At 36.8% G+C, this 22,645-nt stretch overlaps 1 protein-coding gene across 2 annotated transcripts in view; it reads left to right on the top strand.

The window, feature by feature from the left end:
• The window catches only part of MAP3K7 (mitogen-activated protein kinase kinase kinase 7), a 72,954-nt gene that overhangs the window by 22,526 nt on the left and 27,783 nt on the right, over nt 1-22,645 (top strand). The window contains exons 6-12 of one of the 2 annotated variants that reach the window (XM_012444274.3): nt 827-951; nt 3,456-3,584; nt 4,852-4,982; nt 6,485-6,566; nt 8,851-8,981; nt 9,630-9,759; nt 12,388-12,468. In XM_012444274.3, the coding sequence (XP_012299697.1) occupies nt 827-951; nt 3,456-3,584; nt 4,852-4,982; nt 6,485-6,566; nt 8,851-8,981; nt 9,630-9,759; nt 12,388-12,468 (809 nt within the window). The remainder of the gene's footprint in view (nt 1-826; nt 952-3,455; nt 3,585-4,851; nt 4,983-6,484; nt 6,567-8,850; nt 8,982-9,629; nt 9,760-12,387; nt 12,469-22,645) is intronic. The other variant, XM_012444275.3, reaches the window with a different exon arrangement.

The following is a 22,645-nucleotide window of genomic DNA, read 5'->3' on the forward strand; positions in this document are numbered from 1 at the left end:
CCAGATATAAAACGTTTTTAAAACTTGTAATTAAGATGAATTCCTATGTGCTGCTATTGGATATTACTACAATGTGATTGTGCAAATTATATTTGCACGTTCTGTGTGAATAGAGATGGCCATTGCTATTTCTGTTTGTCATGAAAAGCAAAACCTTGTAAGTAAGAGTATGCTACTTGATGATTGTGGTTGAGTAATAGTGTACCTAGAAAAGTCAGAATCTTAAGTTCAGAAAATTTTCCAGAAATCTTTCATTAGGTCATTTAGTTGTAATAGATTTGTATTCCTCCCACACATACATATTCTAAACACAAAAATGGTTTTGAGATTGAACATTTTTAGAAGTATCTTCAAAATAAAGAGATTTAAATTAAGGACCATTTTTTTCCTTCTATATTGGCCTATTTTATTTAATTAAATTACATAGTGTTACTATTTTTTTAAGTAATACATATTTATGATTAAACTTCCATTTCAGGACACCATAATGTTGATCTATTAGAAGTCTTTTAAACCCCACATTTTATTTTGGCCAGAGAGAAGTATGGTCAGGAAAGATTATGGAGCTAGAGATGAAGACATCAAAATGTGAGTCTGGCAGCCTTCCAAAGAGAGCTAGGTTATGGCCAATTAATTTCTGTTTATATTACTCCAAACTGTTAGGCTTTTATAGTGACCAAATAAGTTGGTCATTTCACAAAAGTTGAATGATAACATTCGTTTTGCTTAATCTTTTCCATTTCCACAAATGTCTCTTCTTTTATTGTAGAATTTTAAAAAATGTTGGCCTTAAAAATTTTTGCTATTTTTTGTTTTTTTAAAACAGCTTACTGCTGGTTGCAGGGGGGACAGTTCTAAAAATTTGTGATTTTGGTACAGCCTGTGACATTCAGACACACATGACCAATAACAAGGGGAGTGCTGCTTGGATGGCACCTGAAGTTTTTGAAGGTAAAATGGCAAAAGTATGGTATGTTTGATAATCTCCCTCACTCCTTGTGAATTCAATATGTGTTTATAGATTTTCCCCATTCCCATGGGTTTATTTCTGCATAATACATCATTTTAAAGTATACAATGAAGTCTAAGGAGGTATTAAATATAGTGTTATGTCCTAAATTTTATAGTAAGATGTAAATCTTCTGTGCAGGTTCAAGCATATGTACAGTTGATCCTCATTATTCACCAATTTCATAATTGCAAAATTGCCTATTTGCTAACCTTTATTTGTAACCCCAGAATTAATACGGTGCTTTCATGGTTATTTGCAGACAGTGCTTTCATTGTTATTTGCAGACAGTGTGCATGCACTGAGCAGTGCAAATTTTGAGTCATCTAACACATGTTCCTAGCTGAGGTTGAACAAGATAATGCTCTTCCGTCTTGTTTCAAGTCTCATGCTGTAAACAGCTGTCCTTTTTGTACTGTTTAGAGCCCTATCTTTTTCATTTTTGTGATTTTTGTTGGTAATTTTGATTTAAAATGGCCCTCAAGCATAGTACTGCCTAAGTATAAGAAGGCTATGATGTATCTTAACAGACACTATACATGTGTTAGATTATCTTCATTCAGGTATGAATGATAGAAATGTTGGCTATGAGTTCAATGTTAATGAATCAGCAGTATATATGAATAAGGTGTCTTTAAGCAGAAATACACATGAAGCAAAGTTATATTGATCAGTTAACAAAAATGTGGTGACCAGAAGCACACAGCAAGCTAACCCTATATTTTCCCTAGGAGCAATGATTTGGTGTTCACTAATTCAGTGTTCTCAGAAACTTTATAAAACATAAATACCAGGAATAATGAGAATTAACTGTGCTTTTTTATTGGTTTCCTAGCAATTAAAAATTGAGAGCCCTAAAGTTTATATGAGAATGCCTTTAAAAAAATACAAGTAATTGGACAGAAATATGATACTAAGAATTACAAATAAAGGACAAGCTTACATATTTACCTTCTTATACCTCCATATATCACTGAAGTTCTAAAAGAGTTGTCTGTAAATTATATACTACGTTTCTGTATAAAAACATCAAATTATATTTTAAATGAGAGACATTGAACTGAAGGTTTGTGATTTGTATGTTGGGAAGTGTGAATGCCCATAAAATTCAGATACATTCAGTTAATCAGACTGATTATAGCTTATTTCTTTTATTTTTGATGACTTTAAAGTTTTTGGGTTTTCTGATTGATTTTAGCCACCCCAGATAAAGAGAAATTGCAATGCAGCTAGTCACCTGAGTGGAGCTCTTTTATCCTAAAATTCAATTTAATAGTGAATGGACAATCAGTGTTATATTACACATTTAATAATGCCTCCTGTTTCAAATACAGAATGTATACATTTGATATTGTTTTAAAATTAATGACTTATTGAATATATCTTTTACTGTATGTGGAGAGCAAAAAGATTTATTTATATGGAAGATGACAACCCTTAATTGTCTAGAGCAACAAAACGCAGACTATTAGGCTGTGTAAGTTTCTTCATTTCCAAAAGATGTCAACCTGTAACCCAATTTAGATTGTAACATGGGTTATAGTGCTATATTACAGTATACTGTTTAGCATGTAAAGCTACAGCTATAATAATTGTTCATTCTTACAGTGGTTGAGTTTCGTTTGTTTGTTTTCAGGAGGTTATGAAGGGTGTTTATTGTGCTGATTCAACCACCTACTTAGTAGTCTGTAAATTTTGCTGTGTATCTTGGGTTATCTGTAATTTTCATTACTTACAACTTATGTTTAAGTTTAAAAATTAAGAATTTTCTCTCACCCTATATTGAGGAAAAAATTGTAACACTGAATTAGAAAGTTCTTCTTTGATAGCATAGTACTGCTGTCCATCAGAGAATGGGAAGAAAATGTAAGATTAAAAAGTAGCAGAAAGGAGGCCAGGCACAGTGGCTCATTCCTGTGATCGCAGCATTTTGGGAGGCCAGAGCAGAAGGATCAGTTGAGCCCAGGAGTTTGAGACCAGCCTGGGCAACCTGGCGAGACCCCATCTCTAAAAATTAACCAGGTGTGCTGGCACACACCTATAATCCCAGCTACTCAGGAGGATCACTTGAGCCCAAGAATTTGAGGCTGCACTGAGCTCCAGCCTGGATGAGAGAGTGAGACCCTGTCTCAGAATAAAATAATGATAAATAACAAAGGAAGGTACAGATGTTTCATACTGTGCCCCGGAGAAAGTATCAGTCTAAATACATAAAAGTCAGGTCCTGTGCCTCTTGATGCAAAGATAGGAAATAACTGAATATCTGAAGTAGATTTTTTTTTAGTGTATTGTTGATACTTAATTCATTTAAAAATGTTGAAAAGACATTTTCAACAACGTGCATATGACAGCCTTTTGTTTTTATCCATGATACCCATTCTTAAAATTTCAGCAATTGTTTGTGGAAAAATAGTCTTTAGGTTATATACTACCTTTTTTTTCCTAGGTAGTAATTACAGTGAAAAATGTGACGTCTTCAGCTGGGGTATTATTCTTTGGGAAGTGATAACGCGTCGGAAACCCTTTGATGAGATTGGTGGCCCAGCTTTCCGAATCATGTGGGCTGTTCATAATGGTTCGTAAAAAGTTTTTCTTAAATGTACTTTTGTGTATTTTCTGCTTGGAAGACTATCCTGTCGCCTTCCCTAAAGAATACCGTTTATCTCTAACATTAAAATGTACAAATCTTTGTTAAGACTCTTCTTCACTATTATCAGACTCCGCCCTGTCCCTTCCCCAGAGTCCAGCAGAGCAGCATTGAGAGTAGTCCTGGTCTACACATGTGGCTGAGGACGTTCACTGGCTGTGCTGATTAGGGAAAGGCCATCAGTACACAGCCAGAGCCAACTGTCTAGGTTGGCTCTCTCTTTGGGAGAAGCATCAGGCTGGAATCTGGAAGAAATAAAATAAATACATACGTAAAATTTCTCACATGGTTAATACAACTGGAGAGTTAATAGCCTTTTTCTCCTGAGGAAGCAAGGGCCTCATCAAGAAGAAAAAACAAAGAAAATAATGCTTCACATATTGTTTCTTTTTATATTCTCACCCACCCTTAAAAGGTGAGTACTATTGCCTCATTTGACGGATTAGAAAACTGAGGCCTAGAGACAAATAACTTGCTCAAGGTCACAAGATTAGTAAGTGGTAGAGCTGGGATTCAATCCAGATGCTTCTGACTTGAATGCTCATATTTTCAGTCATATTGACTTAAAGACTCAATGTCCTTGCATCCCTCCTGTTCCTTTTGTAGCTCTAGTAATGTTTTTAACCACATATGATGTTAGAATGCATCCTCATCATTAGTAAAGTTACTTTACATTTGCTTGGGAAAATTGCTTTTCATGGAGGCAAACTACTTACCTTCTTTAGCATCACTCTCAGTTATTTCATTTCTTGACTTGTTTATAATCATTGTGACTAACAGCCATTTTTTACATTATTCCACAAGTATAAAAACAAATGTCTGCCCAACTGTTTAGGTTATTCATAGATTTATCAAACAGTACCATCATCTGAGTAATCTCAGCTGTTTTTACCAGTTTGCTATACTGCCTTTAATAGTACTGCCATTAGTATCACTGTAGAGACTGTGACAACATTGACCAGGACAGCTTGCTTGCTTTCTGTCAGTTGTCAGTAAATTGAACGTTGGTAAAGCAAGGAATAAAATAACTAACTTGTTAATTAATGAAGTTAAAAGCACTTTTATTACTCCAAATTATAGATCTTAAACTATAAGATCTATAAAATAAATACCACTTTGGAAGTATGTACAAAGAGTTTGCATCATTCTTTGGGTAAATACATTCTTCCCCTCTTCCTCTAATTTTCAACTGTAGGTACTCGACCACCACTGATCAAAAATTTACCTAAGCCCATTGAGAGCCTGATGACTCGTTGTTGGTCTAAAGATCCTTCCCAGCGCCCTTCAATGGAGGAAATTGTGAAAATAATGACTCACTTGATGCGGGTATAATCCTTCTTTTGAGGGGCTTTGGATTTAGGGAATTTAATATGTGCTGAGTTTTGATGGGATTTTAAAGTAAAAGGGATGTTATTAATGTATTCTGTTTTATACATTTCTGTGTTCTCTGAATTAGAATGGGCATATATTACTCATAGAAGAGGAAACATCATTTTGAGAGGAAAAAATCTACTTCTTTATCACTGGAAAGATGACTAGACCGGGTTTCTAGACTTGCATTTTCTTTTTGCTTACATTAGTGGACAAGTATGTTTGTCTATGGGCCTGTTGCCTCATTGTAACGTGAGAGAAACTGAAATAGTCTCTAAAGCCTTCACAGGACTTAGATATACTAATACTATGACTTCAATACATGCTAAACTAAATTTTACATTTTTCTGATACCGATTTTCATCAAGCATTATGCAAGGCAATAGGTTGTATTCTTAGACACATTTATTTCAGTGAGTTTTACTATTTGGTTTTTTTGTTGTTGCCTATTTTGAGTTTTCATATCCCAGTAAAAAGTTAAACTTCCTTCTGTTTAGAAGAATTCTTTTAAATGATTATCAAATTTTCCTAGTCTATGAATCAAGCACCTTTAGAATTATTTGGAATATTTTATACTTCTGGTTTTTGGTACATTAACAAAAAACTGTGAAGTGATATATTGGCTTTAAAAAGTTCACATATATATGGAAGTGCCTAAATTTTGGAACAGTTTGTTCAGTAGAAGAATCTTACAGTCTCCTTAAATATATACTAAGTGATTTCCTAAATGGTAAAAGGTTGTTCAATCTTTTGAAAATTACTTAGGCAAAGCAGCTTGAACTAATCTAAAAGTTAACCATCATATTTGGATACCAGTCATATAGAGAACCCTAAGCCCTAAAGGTGTGTGTATAAGAAAATAACTTAGTCTCTGTAGTCAGATTACTTAAAACTTTGGGATATATAAATTGTTGAAGTTGTACTTGTTCTTCTCTGTGCTTTGTCTAATTTGAGGAGAATACCTTTCCTTTTTTTCTCCAAACTCTAATTTTTTTCCAGCATATACTTTGAATATTATGCCTCTAGTTTGTAGAAAGACATTCATAAACTATCCTGTTAATATTTAAAATGTTCTAACAATTATTCTATGGTATACCAGTCTCAGTCATCAGACTAACCATCACTGCAAAAGTTCAGAAGTTTACATCACTACTGTGAGAACATGAATATGTTTTATATAATTATGAGAAATGATACTATTTTATTTCATATGTTTCTCTAGAGAGATATTTGCTGTTTTCTTCAAGACTATCTAGACTCCAATGTAAGCTAGATTCTTAGGTAGGTGCATGGCATTGATCAAAGTTGAAATTCAAGAGTACATTTTTGTAATCTTTATAAATAAAATACTTAGGCACCTACAAATTTAGTAAATATCTTAGGGAAAATAAAGCATTAACAGGATTTAATTTGTATTAAGGAAATTTTAAGCTGTGGTCTATTTTTTTTATATATAGTACTTTCCAGGAGCAGATGAGCCATTACAGTATCCTTGTCAGTATTCAGATGAAGGACAGAGCAACTCTGCCACCAGTACAGGTAAATTGATAGATTGGAAGAGTATTGACTTGATTTTTCTTTCATCTCTATGCCTATGAAATTATAATCAAGAAGTAATGAATGATGTCTCCATTTGCATTTTAATTCCTTCATTTTGTATGATTGACTGCAATTTGAGTTTACAGGTGTGTCATTCTTCATGAAGGTACCCTGATTAAAGAGTTATTAAAGACCTGCTTCCAAGTTTTGGAATTCCTACATAGTTATGTATAAAAAGACTGCATATTGTATTGCCGCGAATGTTATTCTTAACTTGAAAAATAACTTTTACATGGATACTGCTAGATCAAGTTGTATTAGAAATTATTATAAATGTATTTAACACATTTCTTTATCATGAACACCCCAATTTTTATTTTCTTCTACCGAGACTCTTACTTAAGAAGTTATGTTTACTTAAAAGTTCCTTAGTTTTTCAAAATGTGAGATAGTAGTGGGACATGTAATTTGTGGTCATCAAAAAGATAGTAGAAATAATACTGTAACTTAGAAATAGTGTACATCTCAAAATATAATGGCATTATAAGCATTTCATTATTAATTAAAACTAAAAGATGCATTTGTATATATATGCATATGTGTTTACCCTGCATTTATTGACAAATAGTTTTATTGATCTATTTCTCCCACCTCAAGGATAGTTTTATTTAAGATGGTTTATTGTTTGGTTAGTTATTCTCAAATTCCAGTTTTACTGAAAAGATTTTGAGTTGCTCTGAATTCTAAAATGCACTTCTCTAAAATTCTGTCATTTGCATCTCTCACGTTCTCCAAACCCCCTCTTCATTTCCTTACTGTGACCTTGAGTTTTTTTAGCCTCCCACCTTTTCACTGGTCCTCAGACCTCTTAGGTCCTTTTTTCTTTCTCCCTCCACTTAATTCCAATCAACGATTATAATTCCTTTTGGAATAATTTTCATCTTTCTAGCCTCTCTCTCAAACTTGCTTGGCTAAACCACAAGCTTAATAAAAGCTGACACTTGGCTTACTCCTTGCCTGTACCAGTGCAGCTGAATGTGGCTGGAGATAGCACGTATTTACTCTCCTCACATGCATGTTTAGTGCTGTTGGACAGTTGTACTATATTTTAGTTCATCTCTTTTCCTCCTATATGTCTTAATTCTATACTGTAGCCTCTCCTCAGACTTCAGACACCTCCTCTCCACTCCTCACTCTCAGCTGATCTTCTTTGCTCTTTCTCTGAGAAAATTGAGTTAATCAGAAGACAGCTTCCACAACATCTGTGCCCATCTACTCTGCTTTCTTTTGTTACTCTGGCTGAACTATCCATGCTTCTGGCCAAAGGCGTGCCTTTCCATCTGTGCATTATATCCCATCTGCTCGTCTTAGCAATTCTTCCCTCTCTCTTGCTTCATCAGTTTTAACTTTCTACTGGATCATTCCTAGAGCATATGTAGTCTGTATTTGCATTCTCTAGCTTCTCTTTTCCCATTCTTTCTTGAGCTGACTCCATTCAGACATATTATGCCAGTACTTCAGAATTGTCCTTGTCAAGGTCACTAGTTATCACTACATTACTACATTTAAGGAATCATTTTCATTTCTCATCTTGACTCCCAGTAGCACTTGACCTAATTCATTACTTTCTCCTCCCTACAGCCCTTTCTTCGATTGGCCTCTAAGACACTATACTGCCTAGATTTCATCTTACATCTCTGGCCATTTGTTCTCAGTTTTCTTTGCTGGTTATTCCTTATCTCCCCAACCTAGAGATGTTGGAGTGTCCAGGGCCTGATCATTTGGCTTCTTCACTTATCTGTCTGCACTCATTTCCTTGGTAACCTCATCCGGTATTATGGCCTTATATACCATCTGTTTGTTCATAATTTTCTCCATTTAATACCTGAACTCTAAACTCATGTATCCAACTACTTGCTTTACATCTAATAGAAACTCAACTTAACGTTTTCCAAACTGAGTTCCTGATACTTCAAACTCACTCTTCCTGTAGTCTTTCCCCATCTCAATTAATAGCCCTCAGTTCTTCTACTAGCTCAGGTTAAAAACCTTAAGTTATTCTTGACTGTTAAAAGACTGTAACTAGGCATCTTGGTTCCTTTTTGTGCCATCCTTAAGTTTTATTTAAAATGGATTTGTTTGGATTTCTTCATTAGCTTGAAAAGTTGTAGTTTATTTCTGTTCCTGGCTGGCTAGTTTATAAGAGAACGTAAGTTACATAATACTAAGTGACACATTTGTATTATTCCCGACCAGTAGTCATAAATGTTTCTGCTTTTCCTAGGCTCATTCATGGACATTGCTTCTACAAATACAAGTAATAAAAGTGACACTAATATGGAGCAAGTTCCTGCCACAAATGATACTATTAAGCGCTTAGAATCAAAATTGTTGAAAAATCAGGCAAAACAACAGGTTGGTTATGTTATTACAAGTAAAATTGTTTGGTAATCTTACCAGTAGTCACAATATTATAGTAACTGTAATTATTTACCATCTTCTATTTTATAAATCCTGAATATTCTCTTGAAACATACAGATGAGCTTACAAATAGAGACATGAATGAGATTCTCCTACCATTTATTACCAAATTGTTTTTCATTCTAATGATTGCTACCTTTGCCAATTCTAACTCCCTCTGTGTAATAATCCCTAAGTGTAATGGTTGATGGTTAAAAATGTTAAATGGATATATTTTGGCCGCTCTATGCAGTTAGAGGAGTTTTCCTAAGTCTATCATTTCATGCTGTTCAATATATTTGCCATTGTTAATTTTAAAAATGTTTCAAGGAGTGAGTTTATTCATTTTGCCTGAGGCATTTAGGTTAACAAATAATCGGGGCTTTTAGCTCCCAGTTCTGGTGGCTGCCCTTTCATAAAGGCAGTATGTGCAGCTAGCTTTCCCTTACCCCAGCAGCTCCCTCTCATGCAAACTTCCCTCTCCTTTCAGAGCAGAACAGAATCCATCAGAATCCCACTTGGCATATTCCTCCTTTTAGGTTGCCTAAGATTGCTAAATCTAAAGAACTTCAGTAATTCAGATTGACCTGTAATTTTAACAGAGTGAATCTGGACGTTTAAGCTTGGGAGCCTCCCGTGGGAGCAGCGTGGAGAGCTTGCCTCCAACCTCTGAGGGCAAGAGGATGAGTGCTGACATGTCTGAAATAGAAGCTAGGATTGCTGCAACCACAGGTAAAAAGGAACCACAAGTCTAAGGAGTGAAAATGTATATAAGCCTTTTTGGCATGGTAGTTTCAGTTGTCAGAGGTTTTTGTGCGTGTCTTACATTTTTTTAAAATGCAGGAAGTAGGTTTGCAATATAGTTTCCTAAGTTTCTAGCAGTAATTTACGCATTTATCTCAAATTCCAAATAAGGAAGGTATGACTTGTAAAATTATTTGGATTAGAAAGTATACCTTCCTCATTTACAAATTGTATCAAATGTAATTATTTCTGCTCAAGCATGAGTTGAAAGTCTAAGTGAGAAATTGAAATTCTGCCAAACCAGAATATTTTGGAGATTTTGAGTGATACTACTAGATTTTTGTGCTGAATTCAAATAATAGCAAATATTTTGTTTTCAATTTAGCAGAAAAATGTAGTCTAGATCCATGTATGATTTGACCTTCTGTCTGCTCCTTCACTCCAGTAGCAAAAAAAATAGCTAAGCTGGTTGTGGTTAATTTTTTTAAATTGTAAAATAAGAGATCATAATTTTATTGAATCTTGAAAAAGCTAGCATTTAAATTCCATTTTTCAGTTCTTAAAACTATTAATCATGAAAGAACTGGTCAGCACAAAAACAATTACATGTTTGTTACCTAAGTAAACTGACAAACTTCTTTTCTGACCAGGTTTCACTTTAGTAATGCTGGTTTAATTTGGACTTTGTTGGTTTTTTGCTGATTCTTTACAGGGATGGAGGGAAGCTGATTATAAAAGTAAACACATTTCTGTTTTGGAAAATGTGGAAATGTAAACAAGCCAAAAAAATGTACATAATTACCCCACTCAGAGAAAAACACTTAACATTTTTGTGTATTTACCCCTAATCTCTTAACTATATATGTGTATAAATGTCTATTTCCATGTGTATTTGCATATTTTTTAACTTAGCTCACCAGTTTTTTAGGTCTTCTTTTCACTTATTTGGTTTTTTCCTAAATAGAATATTCTCATTGTGTGTGGAGCTCATTTCAGAAAGAAGTTGTCAAAATGGACCATCATACTATACTTGTCTTTGACTAATCAAAATCATTGATTTTATCAGCTAGAATTAGAATCCATTAGATATAACAGAGTATCCAAAATAATAGTATCTATAACACGTAAGCATTGTTTTTCACACATAAACAAGTCTGGAGGTAGTGGGCTCTGTGATCTTCAGGTAGCTGGTCTACTATTTCTGTGCCATAATCCCTGTTGTGTAGCTTCCATTCTCAAAGTTATCCTGTGGTCCAAAATGACTGTTAAAGTTCCATTTCATCACTTCTACATTCCAGGCAGCAAGAAGGAAGACATGGGGGTAGGGCAAATGGGCATCCAAGTTGTTTGAAGGAACATTCCCAGACATCTCTCCTAACTACGTCCACATGTCATTGGTCAGAGTAACATGGCCGAATGGCTACACGTAGCTCCAAGGGAGGAGATCTGCCATCTTTTCTCTGATAACTTTTCTGTCCCAAATAAGAGTACTATTGCTAAAACAGAAGGGAAGAATAGAGACTGGCAGAAGATAGCTGTGTCTGCCACAGATGGATCTTCAGAAACTATCAAGTTGAGTAGAAGTCACCAGCCACTTACAGGCCCATGAGTCTCCATGAGTCACAGGCATTTCTTTGGAGCAGGGTTGTCTAAAGTGTAGTGTCAGATGGACCCAACTCACAGGGACATACCTTCACGCTTTGAGGAACCCTTTTCACTTCAAGGATGTTATTCACGATAGATCTGCCACATACTAATTGCTGTGTCAAAACTGACACTTGTTATAATAATGGTTTCATGTCTTTGCTCATATCATATTTCTAGTCGAGCACTTGTTTTTTTATTATTATTTACAGAAATGAGGTTTTGCTAGGATAACCACGTACATTCAAATTACCCTATCTGTGTTGCCTAAATGTAGAACAAATGCTATTGAACATCCTTTGAGTTTTACACAATTTAAATTTTTTCATGAATTGTCTTACTTGGAAAGATTCATATTTTCCAGCCTTTCAACAGACTTTATGTTTACTGTGAATGTACCCTAAACTTTGGAAAATATAGTAAATATTTCGTTTAATAGAAATATATATAACTACAAAAGCATATACATTTCACACTTTGATTCAATCAATAATTATTATTTAATAATTGAATTTTACTTTATAGCATACTTCGAGAACCACCTAACTTCAACATATATTCCTATGTTTAATTAAAACAAATATGGCAACTTACTTTTTAACGCCTTTCTTCCTTTCCTCCGTCATCCCCCCACCCCTATCACATGACAGTGATTTCACTTAGGTAGACTGTTTCTATGAATATATTTGAAATTTTGCTTCCTCATTACCCTGCAGCTTTGTTTCCGTTCTTTTTATTTTTTTTTCTGCTAATTAAAACCAGTGTGTAAAACATCTTGTATTTAGTAGTTGTTTGCTCTTTAATCTCGCCTTTTCTGAGCATGGATGAAAGGTTAGGTGGTTCTGCATGCCATTCTGCATGAAATGTTATTAACATAAACTATTTGAAATGAGTCTATTTTTGTAGTTAATCATTTTCTGTGTTACTGTTTGTGGTTGTTTGCATGTATACTGTATATATGTGTTTTTGCAGCCTATTCCAAGCCTAAACGGGGCCACCGTAAAACAGCTTCATTTGGCAACATTCTGGATGTCCCTGAGATCGTCATATCAGGTATCATAGACCACCTGAGTTGGTCTAATAGCTGTGGAACCGGAATAATGATCCCTGGTACTTGTAAAATGCTTCTTGCTCCAATTTTTACAAGACATGAAAATAGATACCTTGCATGCAGTAATTAGAGAGACAGATTGAAAAACTACATTTATTCTGAAGCAGTCTTGAAAAGATACCTCTGATCTGCAATAAATGAGGATAAAATAGAAGCGAAAGTAAACCTATTTGCAGAAGAGAGAACACTAACCCAGAATTCTGCCAACTTCCTCTCTACTTTTAAGTGAGCACATGAGCTAAATCCAGACCTTTTTTGCACCCAACAGAAAGAGAAAACTAATTAAAATTTGTTATTTCCTTGGCTCCTTTCCTTCCTCAGTTACTGCTTTTTGGGTTCCCTCTAGACTTTCTATCCCAGCCTCTTTCTGTTGGTAGCAAGTGAATATGAAGTTGAGAGAAGAAAGTTGCTACATATCATCTTGCCTTTACCTTGAAAACAAAAAGTCAACTAAATAAGATATGCTGTTTTGCAGGGTATCTTGCCAAAGAATCATGTAAAATAAATGGTCAATTCTAATTTTTGTGTATTATTAGGAAAATCTTATAAATTACATGTTTTTATACCTAACTTACACATGGTACTTTAGTGTCTAAAATTGGTAAACTGCATTATTTTTTATGGTGATCATTTCATTGATGAATATGTTACCATTTTTAATAGAAACTTAAATGGCATATTGACCTTCAGTATTGATTAATATGTGTTATCAAAATGGTAATTTATTTATCCCTTTGCTTTAGGTTTTCCTCTACCTCTTTACCCAAAATCTTGATAAGGAAATACATATTTTCCATACACATTCATGAGTGTGAGTTGGATGAATTCTTCAGCATACTCTCTTTTGCTGACCAGGTTTCACTTTAGTAATGCTGGTTTAATTTTTCACTTTAGTAAAGCTAGTTGTGCTTCTAGCAGTGTTAATATTGTAATTGAATACTTACTGGTTATTTTCTCCTCTACTAAACTGAAAACTGTGAGGATAAAAACCATATCTTTGGGCATTATTTTTTTGTTGATGATGGTTATTATTGATTGTATCAGCTTCACATATTAAGCACATTAACATAGTGTTTATAAATATGTTAAATAAATGAACAGACTATTGAGCATCTCTACTGGCAAGGAACTAGCATACAAAAATAAGAATTATACAATTCTAAGGTGCCATTTTGTCTGTACGAAACTAATTTTTCCGTGGTTATCAAAGTGGTTTCTTATTTTACAACATCATCACTATTGCTACTCAAATAATAGAGTTAATTCATTTTTCACATGGTAATTTTTATTTATTGAATCTGGACTGCTTTAGAAATTAACAAAGTACTTGAGATCATTTTACCTCCATGCTGAAAGGTACTGTGTATAAGGAACTAATGCTTTAAAGAAGTGGAAGCATTTAAACTTACATACTGCTGAATTGTAATTCTCTTAAGTGTTTGAAGGAATCAGGAAAATTTAGACAGATGACAGTATAATCTTATGACTAAGCATTAAGAATAGATTATATATGGCAGTATAGCCAATACTATACAAGATAATGGGGGAGGGAGAAATAAGGAAAGAATAATAATTTACAACTGTCAGTCCTGCTGGCATCTAGTGGGCAGAGACCAGAGATGCTGCTAAACATCCTGATGTGTACGAGGCAATCTCCACCAGCAAAGAATGAGCCAGCTCAAAATGTCAACAGTGCTGAGGCTGAAAGCCTCTGATTAGATGTTCCTTTTTTTTAGACGGAGTCTTGCTCTGTCACCAGGCTTGAGTGCAATGGCGCAATCTCGGCTCACTGCAACCTCCACCTCTTTATGGCCTACAAAGTAGCTTAAAGTGCATCTTACTTTACCTTCATGACAACCTTATAACTAGATTATCAGATGGAATCATAGCTGTTTAACAGATGAAGAACTTAGATCTGATGATGTTTGGTCATTTTTCCAGAATCATATAGCCAGGGCCCCAACCCAGATCTTCAGACTCCAAATCACATCCATTCTTTGTTCTTTTGTTTAAGTCAGAGAAGCTAGAGTAATTTCTTCTTGCTTTCTCTTAGTGTTCACATTAAGGAGAGCTCTTCATCCAGGGAGATCCTCTTTTATGACATTGGGCCTTTATGGAATCAGGTAACCTTAATTCTCTTAATTGCCAGAGCAGCAGTGCTATTCAGATGAAAATATTATTCAGTAATATCTTTTATTAAATATTCTTTTTAGACTTTTCCTCCCCAGATATCAAATATTAACTTAATCAGTTGCGCTTTCTTTAATACAAGAATACAAGCTGTGGAATTGACGCTAGTGGACATAAAAGCCAATCATGAATGTGCTCATAGGTAATATTTTTTAATTAAATATAAAAATACAACCTACCCTTTGGGAATCTCAGATTTGCTACATGTCATTTTAACTATAAAGGAGGATGACACTTAATTTCCAAAACTTTTTAATACTTTCTAGAATGTTTTTGTTCTAAGTGGATTTCCCATAAGCTTTATGGTATTAGCAAATACTTCTTGATATCGTCAAAGTGTGTTTCATTAGCATTGAAACCCAATTGTAAGCATTTTTTTTTAAATATAGCTTTTTTAAAATCTTATTTATATGGATAAGTAGTTTCAATAATACTTCCTTTTGGCGAAGTGCAATATACTGAGTCTAACGTAAGAGCATTCCTTCAAGCATCGCAAAAAAGTTTTATATATACATCTTTATAGTCACTAAAATGTCTAACCTGGTCATAGATAAAGAAATGCAAAGACCCTAATCTTGTAATCCTGTTTTTTGCTTGCTCTTCAAAATTTGTATACAATGCCATCAGTCAAATGTGGAAGAAAAAGCAACTTGGCTAACAGCAATATTTATCAATTTAGTAGTCTCTCAGGTCATATAGAAATTCACCTTTAATACCTCAAGACTCCCTGTAGGTCAGACTGTATAATTTTTTATGCCTCTTCTACCTTATTCCTGGCTCTGAAGAAGTATTGGGAAACTTCTGTATGGTAACCCTTTCTTCTTCTTTCCACTGTCCATCTGCCCTTAAGAGAGTGAGCTATACCAGGGAAGAAACACAACTAATAGCAAATTACCAGTAGAATATGTGACATTTTGCTGACTCTTCCTTTGCAGAGAAGGTCCTGCCAAATAGCAGTATGCTTCCTAAGCAAAATAAATGTAAATATGGAGTTTCTTGCCCAGTGTTTAGACCATTTGACCTACAGTTTTCTTTTTTTTTTTTAAATGTATATTTTACTGCATTTTAGGTTTTGGGGTACATGTGAAGAACATGCAATATTGTTGCATAGGTACATACATGGCAATGTGGTTTGCTGCCTTCCTCTCCATCACCTATATCTGGCATTTCTCCCCATGTTATCCCTCCCCAACTCCACACCCCTCCGCTCTTCCTCCCTTAGTTCCCCCTGCTCACAGACCCCAGTGTGTGATGCTCCCCTCCCTGTGTTCATGTGTTCTCATTGTTCAACATCCACCTATGAGTAAGAACATGTGGTGTTTGATTTTCTGTTCTTGTGTCAGTTTGCTCAGAATGACGGTTTTCAGGTTCATCCATGTCCCTACAAAGGACACAAACTCATTGTTTTTTATGGCTGCATAGTATTCCATGGTGTATATGTGCCACTTTTTCCCTGTCCAGTCTATCATCGATGGGCATTTGGGTTGGTTCCAAGTCTTTGCTATTGTAAACAGTGCTGCAATGAACATTCGTGTGCATGTGTCCTTATAATAGAACGATTTATAGTCCTTTGGGTATATGCCCAGTAATGGGATTGCTGGGTCAAATGGAATTTCTATTTCGAGGTAGGTCCTTGAGGAATCCCCACACTGTCGTCCACAATGGTTGAACTAATTTACACTCCTACCAACAGTGTAAAAGTGTTCCTATTTCTCCACATCCTCTCCAGCATCTGTGGTCTCCAGATTTTTTGATGATCACCATTCTAAATGGCGTGAGTTGGCATCTCAGTGTAGTTTTGATTTGCATTTCTCTAATGACCAGTGATGAGCATTTTTTCATATGTTTGTTGGCCTCACATATGTCTTCTTTTGTAAAGTGTCTGTTCATATCCTTCACCCACTTTTGAATGGACTTGTTTTTTTATTGTAAATCTGTTTTAATTCTTTGTAGATTCTGGATATTAGCCCTTTCTCAGATGGGTAGATTGCAAAAAATTTTTTCCCATTCTGTTGGTTGCCGGTTCACTCTAATGATTGTTTCTTTTGCTGTGCAGAAGCTCTGGAGTTTCCTTAGGTCCCATATGTCTATTTTGGCTTTTGCTGCCAATGCTTTTGGTGTTTTAATCATGAAGTCCTTGCCTATGCCTATGTCCTGAATGGTTTTGCCTAGATTTTCTTCTAGGGTTTTTATGGTGTTAGGTCTTATGTTTAAGTCTTTAGTCCATCTGGAGTTAATTTTAGTGTAAGGTGTCAGGAAGGGGTCCAGTTTCTGCTTTCTGCACATGGCTAGCCAGTTTTCCCAACACCATTTATTAAACAGGGAATCCTTTCCCCATTGCTTGTTTTTGTCAGGTTTGTCAAAGATCAGATGGTTGTAGATGTGTGGCATTGCCTCTGAGGCCTCTGTTCTGTTCCATTGGTCTGTGTCTCTATTTTGGTACCAGTACCATGCTGTTTTGATTACTGTAGCCTTGTAGTATAGTTTGAAGTCAGGTAGTGTCATGCCACCAGCATTGTTCTTTTCACTTACAATTGACTTGGCTATGCGGGCTCTCTTTTGGTTCCATATGAAGTTTAAAGTGGTTTTTTCCAGTTCTGTGAAGAAGGTCATTGGTAGCTTGATAGGGACAGTGTTGAATCTGTAAATTATTTTGGGCATTATGGCCATTTTCACGATATTGATTCTTTCTAACCATGAGCATGGAATGTTTCTCCATCTGTTTGTTTCCTCTTTTATTTCGTTGAGCAGTGGTTTGTAGTTCTCCTTGAAGATGTCCTTTACATTCTTTATTAGTTGTATTCCTCAGTATTTTATCCTCTTTGTAGCAATTGTGAATGGCAGTTCTTTCTTGATTTGGCTCTCTTTAAGTCTGTTATTGGTATATAGGAGTGCTTGTGATTTCTGCACATTGATTTTGTATCCTGAGACCGCTGAAGTTGCTTATCATTTTCAGGAGATTTTGGGCTGAGACGATGGGGTCTTCTAAATATACAATCATGTCATCTGCAAATAGAGACAATTTGACTTCCTCCTTTCCTATTTGAATACCCTTTATTTCTTTTTCTTGTCTGATTGCTCTGGCTAGAACTTCCATACTGTATTGAATAGGAGTGGTGAGAGAGGGCATCCTTGTCTAGTGCCAGATTTCAGAGGGAATGTTTCCAGTTTTTGCCCATTCAGTATGATATTGGCTGTGGGTTTGTCATAAATAGCTTTTATTGTTTTGAGATACATTCCATCAATACCTAGTTTATTGAGGGTTTTTAGCATAAAGGACTGTTAAATTTTGTTCAAAGGCCTTCTCTGCATCTATTGAGATAATCATGTGTTTTTTGTCTTTGGTTCTGTTTATGTGGTGAATTACGTTTATAGACTTGCGTATGTTGAATCAGCCTTGCATCCTCGGGATGAAGCCTACTTAATCGTGATGGATAAGCTTTTTGATGTGCTGTTGAGTCGGTTTCCCAGTATTTTATTGAAGATTTTAGCATCTATGTTCATCATGGATATTGGCCTGAAGTTTTCTCTTTTTGTTGAGTCTCTGCCATGTTTGGGTATCAGGATGATGTTGGTCTCATAAAATGATTTGGGAAGGATTCCCTCTTTTTGGATTGTTTGGAATAGTTTCAGAAGGAGTGGTACCAGCTCTGCTTTGTATGTTTGGTAGAATTCGGCTGTGAACCATGTGAACCTGGGGTTTTTTTGGTGGGTAGGCTATTAATTTCTGCCTCAACTTCAGCCCTTGTAATTGGTCTATGCAGGGTTTAGGCTTGCGAGGATGCAAGTGTGCAGGAATTTATCCATTTCTTCCAGGTTTACTGATTTATGTGCATAGAGTTGTTTGTAGTAATCACTGATGGTGGTTTGTATTTCTGTGGAATCTGTGGTGATATTCCCTTTATCATTTTTTATTGCATCTATTTGATTCTTCTCTCTTTTCTTTTTTATTAATCTGGGTAGTGGTCTATTTTGTTGATCTTTTCAAAAAACCAGCTCCTGGATTTATTGATTTTTTGAAGGGCTTTTTGTGTCTCTATCTCTTTCAGGTCTTCTCTCATCTTAGTTATTTCTTGTCTTCTGCTAGGTTTTGAGTTTTTTGGATCTTGCTCCTCTAGCTCTTTCAATTTTGACGATAGGGTGTCAATTTTAGATCTTTCCTTGCTTCTCATGTGAGCATTTATTGCTATATATGTCCCTCTAGACACTGCTTTAAATGTATCCCAGAGATTCTGGTATGTTGTGTCTTCATTCTTGTTGGTTTCGAAGAGTATCTTTATTTCTTCCTTCATTTCATTGTTTATCCAGTCAGCGTTCAAGAGCCAGTTGTTCAGTTTCCATGAAGCTGTGCGGTTCTGAGTTAGTTTCTGAATTCTGAGTTCTAACTTGATTGCACTGTGGTCTGAGAGACTGTTATGATTTCTGTTCTTTTGCATTTGCTGAGGAGCGATTTACTTCCAATTATCTGGTCAGTTTTAGAGTAGGTGTGATATGGTGCTGAGAAGAATGTATATTCTGTGCATTTGGGGTGGAGAGTTCTGTAAATATCTATTAGGTTTGCTTGATCCAGGTCTGAGTTCAAGTCCTGGATATCCTTGTTAATTTTCTATCTCGTTGATCTATCTAATATTGACAGTGGAGTGTTAAAGTCTCCCACTATTACTGTGTGGGAGGCTAAGTGTCTTTGTAGGTCGTTACAAACTTGCTTTATGTATCTGGGTGCTCCTGTATTGGGTGTGTATATATTTAGGATCATTAGCTCTTCTTGTTGCATTGATCCTTTTACCATCGTGTAACGTCCTTCTTTGTCTCTTTTGATCTTTGTTGGTTTAAAGTCTATTTTATCAGAGACTAAGATTGAAACTCCTGCTTTTTTTGCTCTCCATTTGCTTGGTAAATCTTCCTCCATCCCTTTATTTTGAGCCTATGTGTAGCCTTGCATGTGAGATGGGTTTCCTGGATACAGCACACAGATGGGTTTTGGCTTTTTATCCAATTTGCCAGTCTGTGTCTTTTGATTGGAGCATTTAGTCCATTTACATTTAGGGTTAATATTGTTATGTGTGAATTTGATGCTACTGTTTTGATGCTAACTGGTTGTTTTTCCTGTTAGTTCATGCAGTTTCTTTATTGTGTCGATGCTCTTTACCATTTGGTACATTTTTGGAGTGGCTGTACTGGTTGTTCCTTTCTATGTTTAGTGCTTCTTTCAGGAGCTCTTGTAAAGCAGGCCTGGTGGTGATGAAATCTCTGAGTAATTGCTTGTTCGTAAAGGATTTTATTTCTCCTTCGCTTATGAAACTTAGTTTGGCTGGATATGAAATCCTAGGTTGAAAGTTCTTTTCTTTAAGGATGTTGAATATTGGCCCCCACTCTGTTCTGGCTTGTAGGGTTTCTGCTGAGACATCCACTCTGAATCTGATGGACTTCCCTTTGTGGGTGACCTGACCTTTCTCTCTGGCTGCCCTTAGCATTTTCTCCTTCATTTCAACTCTGGTGAATCTGACGATTATGTGCCTTGGGGTTGCTCTTCTTGAGGAATATCTTTGTGGTGTTTTCTGTATTTCCTGGAGTTGAATACTGGCCTGCCTTGCTAGGTTGGGTAAGTTTTCCTGGATAACATCCTGAAGACTGTTTTCCAGCTTGGATTCATTCTCTATGTCACATTCAGGTACACCTATCAAATGTAGATTAGGTCTTTTCACATAATCCCATATTTCTTGGAGGCTTTGTTTGTTTCTTTTTTCTCTAATCTTGCCTTCTAGTTTTATTTCATTGAGTTGATCTTCGACCTCTGATATCCTTTCTTCTACTTGGTCAATTCGGCTATTGAAACTTTTGTATGCTTCACAAATTTCTCATGCTGCATTTTTCAGCTCCATCAAGTGGTTTATATTCTTCTCTAAGCTGTTTATTCTCGTTAGCATTTTGTCAAACCTTTTTTCAAGGTTCTTAGTTTCTTTGCATTGGGTTAGAACATGTTCTTTTAGCTCAGAGAAGTTTCTTATTACCCACCTTCTGAAGCCTGTTTCTGTCAATTCATCAGACTCATTCTCCATCCAGCCTTGTTCCCTTGCTGGTGAGGAGTTGTGATCCCTTGGAGGAGGAGAGGTGTTCTGGTTTTGGGTGTTTTCATCCTTTTTGCGCTGGTTTCTTCCCATCTTTGTGGATTTATTTACCTGTGGTCTTTGTAGTTGGTAACTTTCAGATGGGGTCTCTGAGTGGACATCCTGTTTGTTGATGATGAAGTTACTTCTTTCTCTTTCTTAGTTTTCCTTCTAACAGTCAGGCCCCTCTGCTGTAGGACTGCTGGAGGTCCACTCCAGACCCTGTTTGCCTGGGGCTCACCTGCAGCGGCTGCAGAACAGTAAGGGTTGCTGCCAGTTTCTTCTGCTGCTATCTTTGTCCCAGAAGGGTACCTGCCAGATGTCAGTCTGAGCTAGGTGACTCTTTGTATATACGGGGGTCAGGGAGCTGCTTGAAGAGACAGTCTGTCCTTTATAGGAGCTCTAGTGCTAACCTGTGAGATCTTTTGTTCTATTCAGAGCTGCCGGGCAGGTATGTTTAAGTCTGCTGCAGCAGAACTTATAACAGCCTTTTTTTCCCCAGGTGCTCTGTCCCAGGAAGGTAGGGCTTTATTTCTAAGTTTCTATCGTGCTGCTGCCTTTTTTCAGGGGTGCCCTGCCCAGCAAGGAGGCCGCCTAGTCACAGTCTGCCAGCAGAGGCATTGCTGAGCCGCTGTGGGCTCCGCCCAGCTGCCGTGTGATCTTCCCTGCAGTCCTGTTTATAGGGGTATAGTTAGAACTGCCTCGGCAATGGCGGCCCGCCACTGTAATGGCCGACTGCCTCGGCAATGGTGGGCCACCTCAGCAATGGCGGGCCGCCTCAGTAGTGGCAGACTGCCTCAACAATGGTGGACTACCTCGGTATTGGTGGACTGCCTCAGTAATGGCAGACACCCCTCCCCCACAGAGCTGGACCATCCCGGCTTCAGCTGTGCTTGCTGTGAAACTCTCTATCCAGAGCATTTCAGATTGCTGGTCTTTGTGTGGGTGGGACCGGCCATGCCTGATCACCTGGCTCCCTGCCTCAGACCCCTTCTTTTTCAGGTAAACAGGCGACTCTGTCTCCCAGGTGTTCCAGTCACCAGTTGAAACGGTGCCCAGATTTGTGTGAGTTCCTGTGCAGGGACCCGCTGCACCGGCTGAAACAGCCGTGCTGGGGGCTCCTGGCATTTTTTTGCCCTGGAAAAAATGCCTGGCATTTTTCAGTCCCCTTTTTTTCCAGTTGAATGGGCAGTCTGTCTCCCAGGTATTCCAGTTGCCAGTTGAAAAGTCACCCGGATTTGTGTGAGATTTTGTGTGGCAACCCGCTGGGCTGGCTGAAACAGCCGTGCTGGAGACTCATGGCACTTTTTCACCCAGATATCTCCTGGCCTGGCTCCCTATTTCAATCCCCTTTTTATCAGTTGAACGGGCAACTCTGTCTCCCAGGTGCTCCAGTTGCCAGCTGAAACGGTGCCTGGACCCGTGTTTTTTGTGCAGAGATCCACTGCACCGGCCAAAATGGCCGCACTGGCCGAAACAGCTGCGCTGGAGACCGTGGGGCTCCTCCACCTGGGAATCTCCTGATCTGTGGGCAATAAAAATCCATCTGGAAATGCAGCAGCCACTCACCCTCTGCGCTCTCGCTGGGAGCTGCAATCCAGAGCTGCTCCTACTCGGCCATCTTCTGCCCTGGGATCAGAGTCAGTTAGATTTTTCTTAGAGAATTTCAACACAACTTCAAAAACCATCAGTGGCTACCAGGATAGGTGAAAGAAGACCAGACCTACAGTTTTCTAATACATTTGCATGCTGATAAGTTGGACAGGACTTTGAGAAAAGAAATAGATTTTCTTAAATGTTTTTTATTAAAACTAGTTTAAAT

Source organism: Aotus nancymaae, unplaced genomic scaffold (assembly GCF_030222135.1).
Source record: "Aotus nancymaae isolate 86718 unplaced genomic scaffold, 86718_ANA_hifiasm-v0.15.2.pri h1tg000040l, whole genome shotgun sequence".
Taxonomy (NCBI): domain Eukaryota; kingdom Metazoa; phylum Chordata; class Mammalia; order Primates; family Aotidae; genus Aotus; species Aotus nancymaae.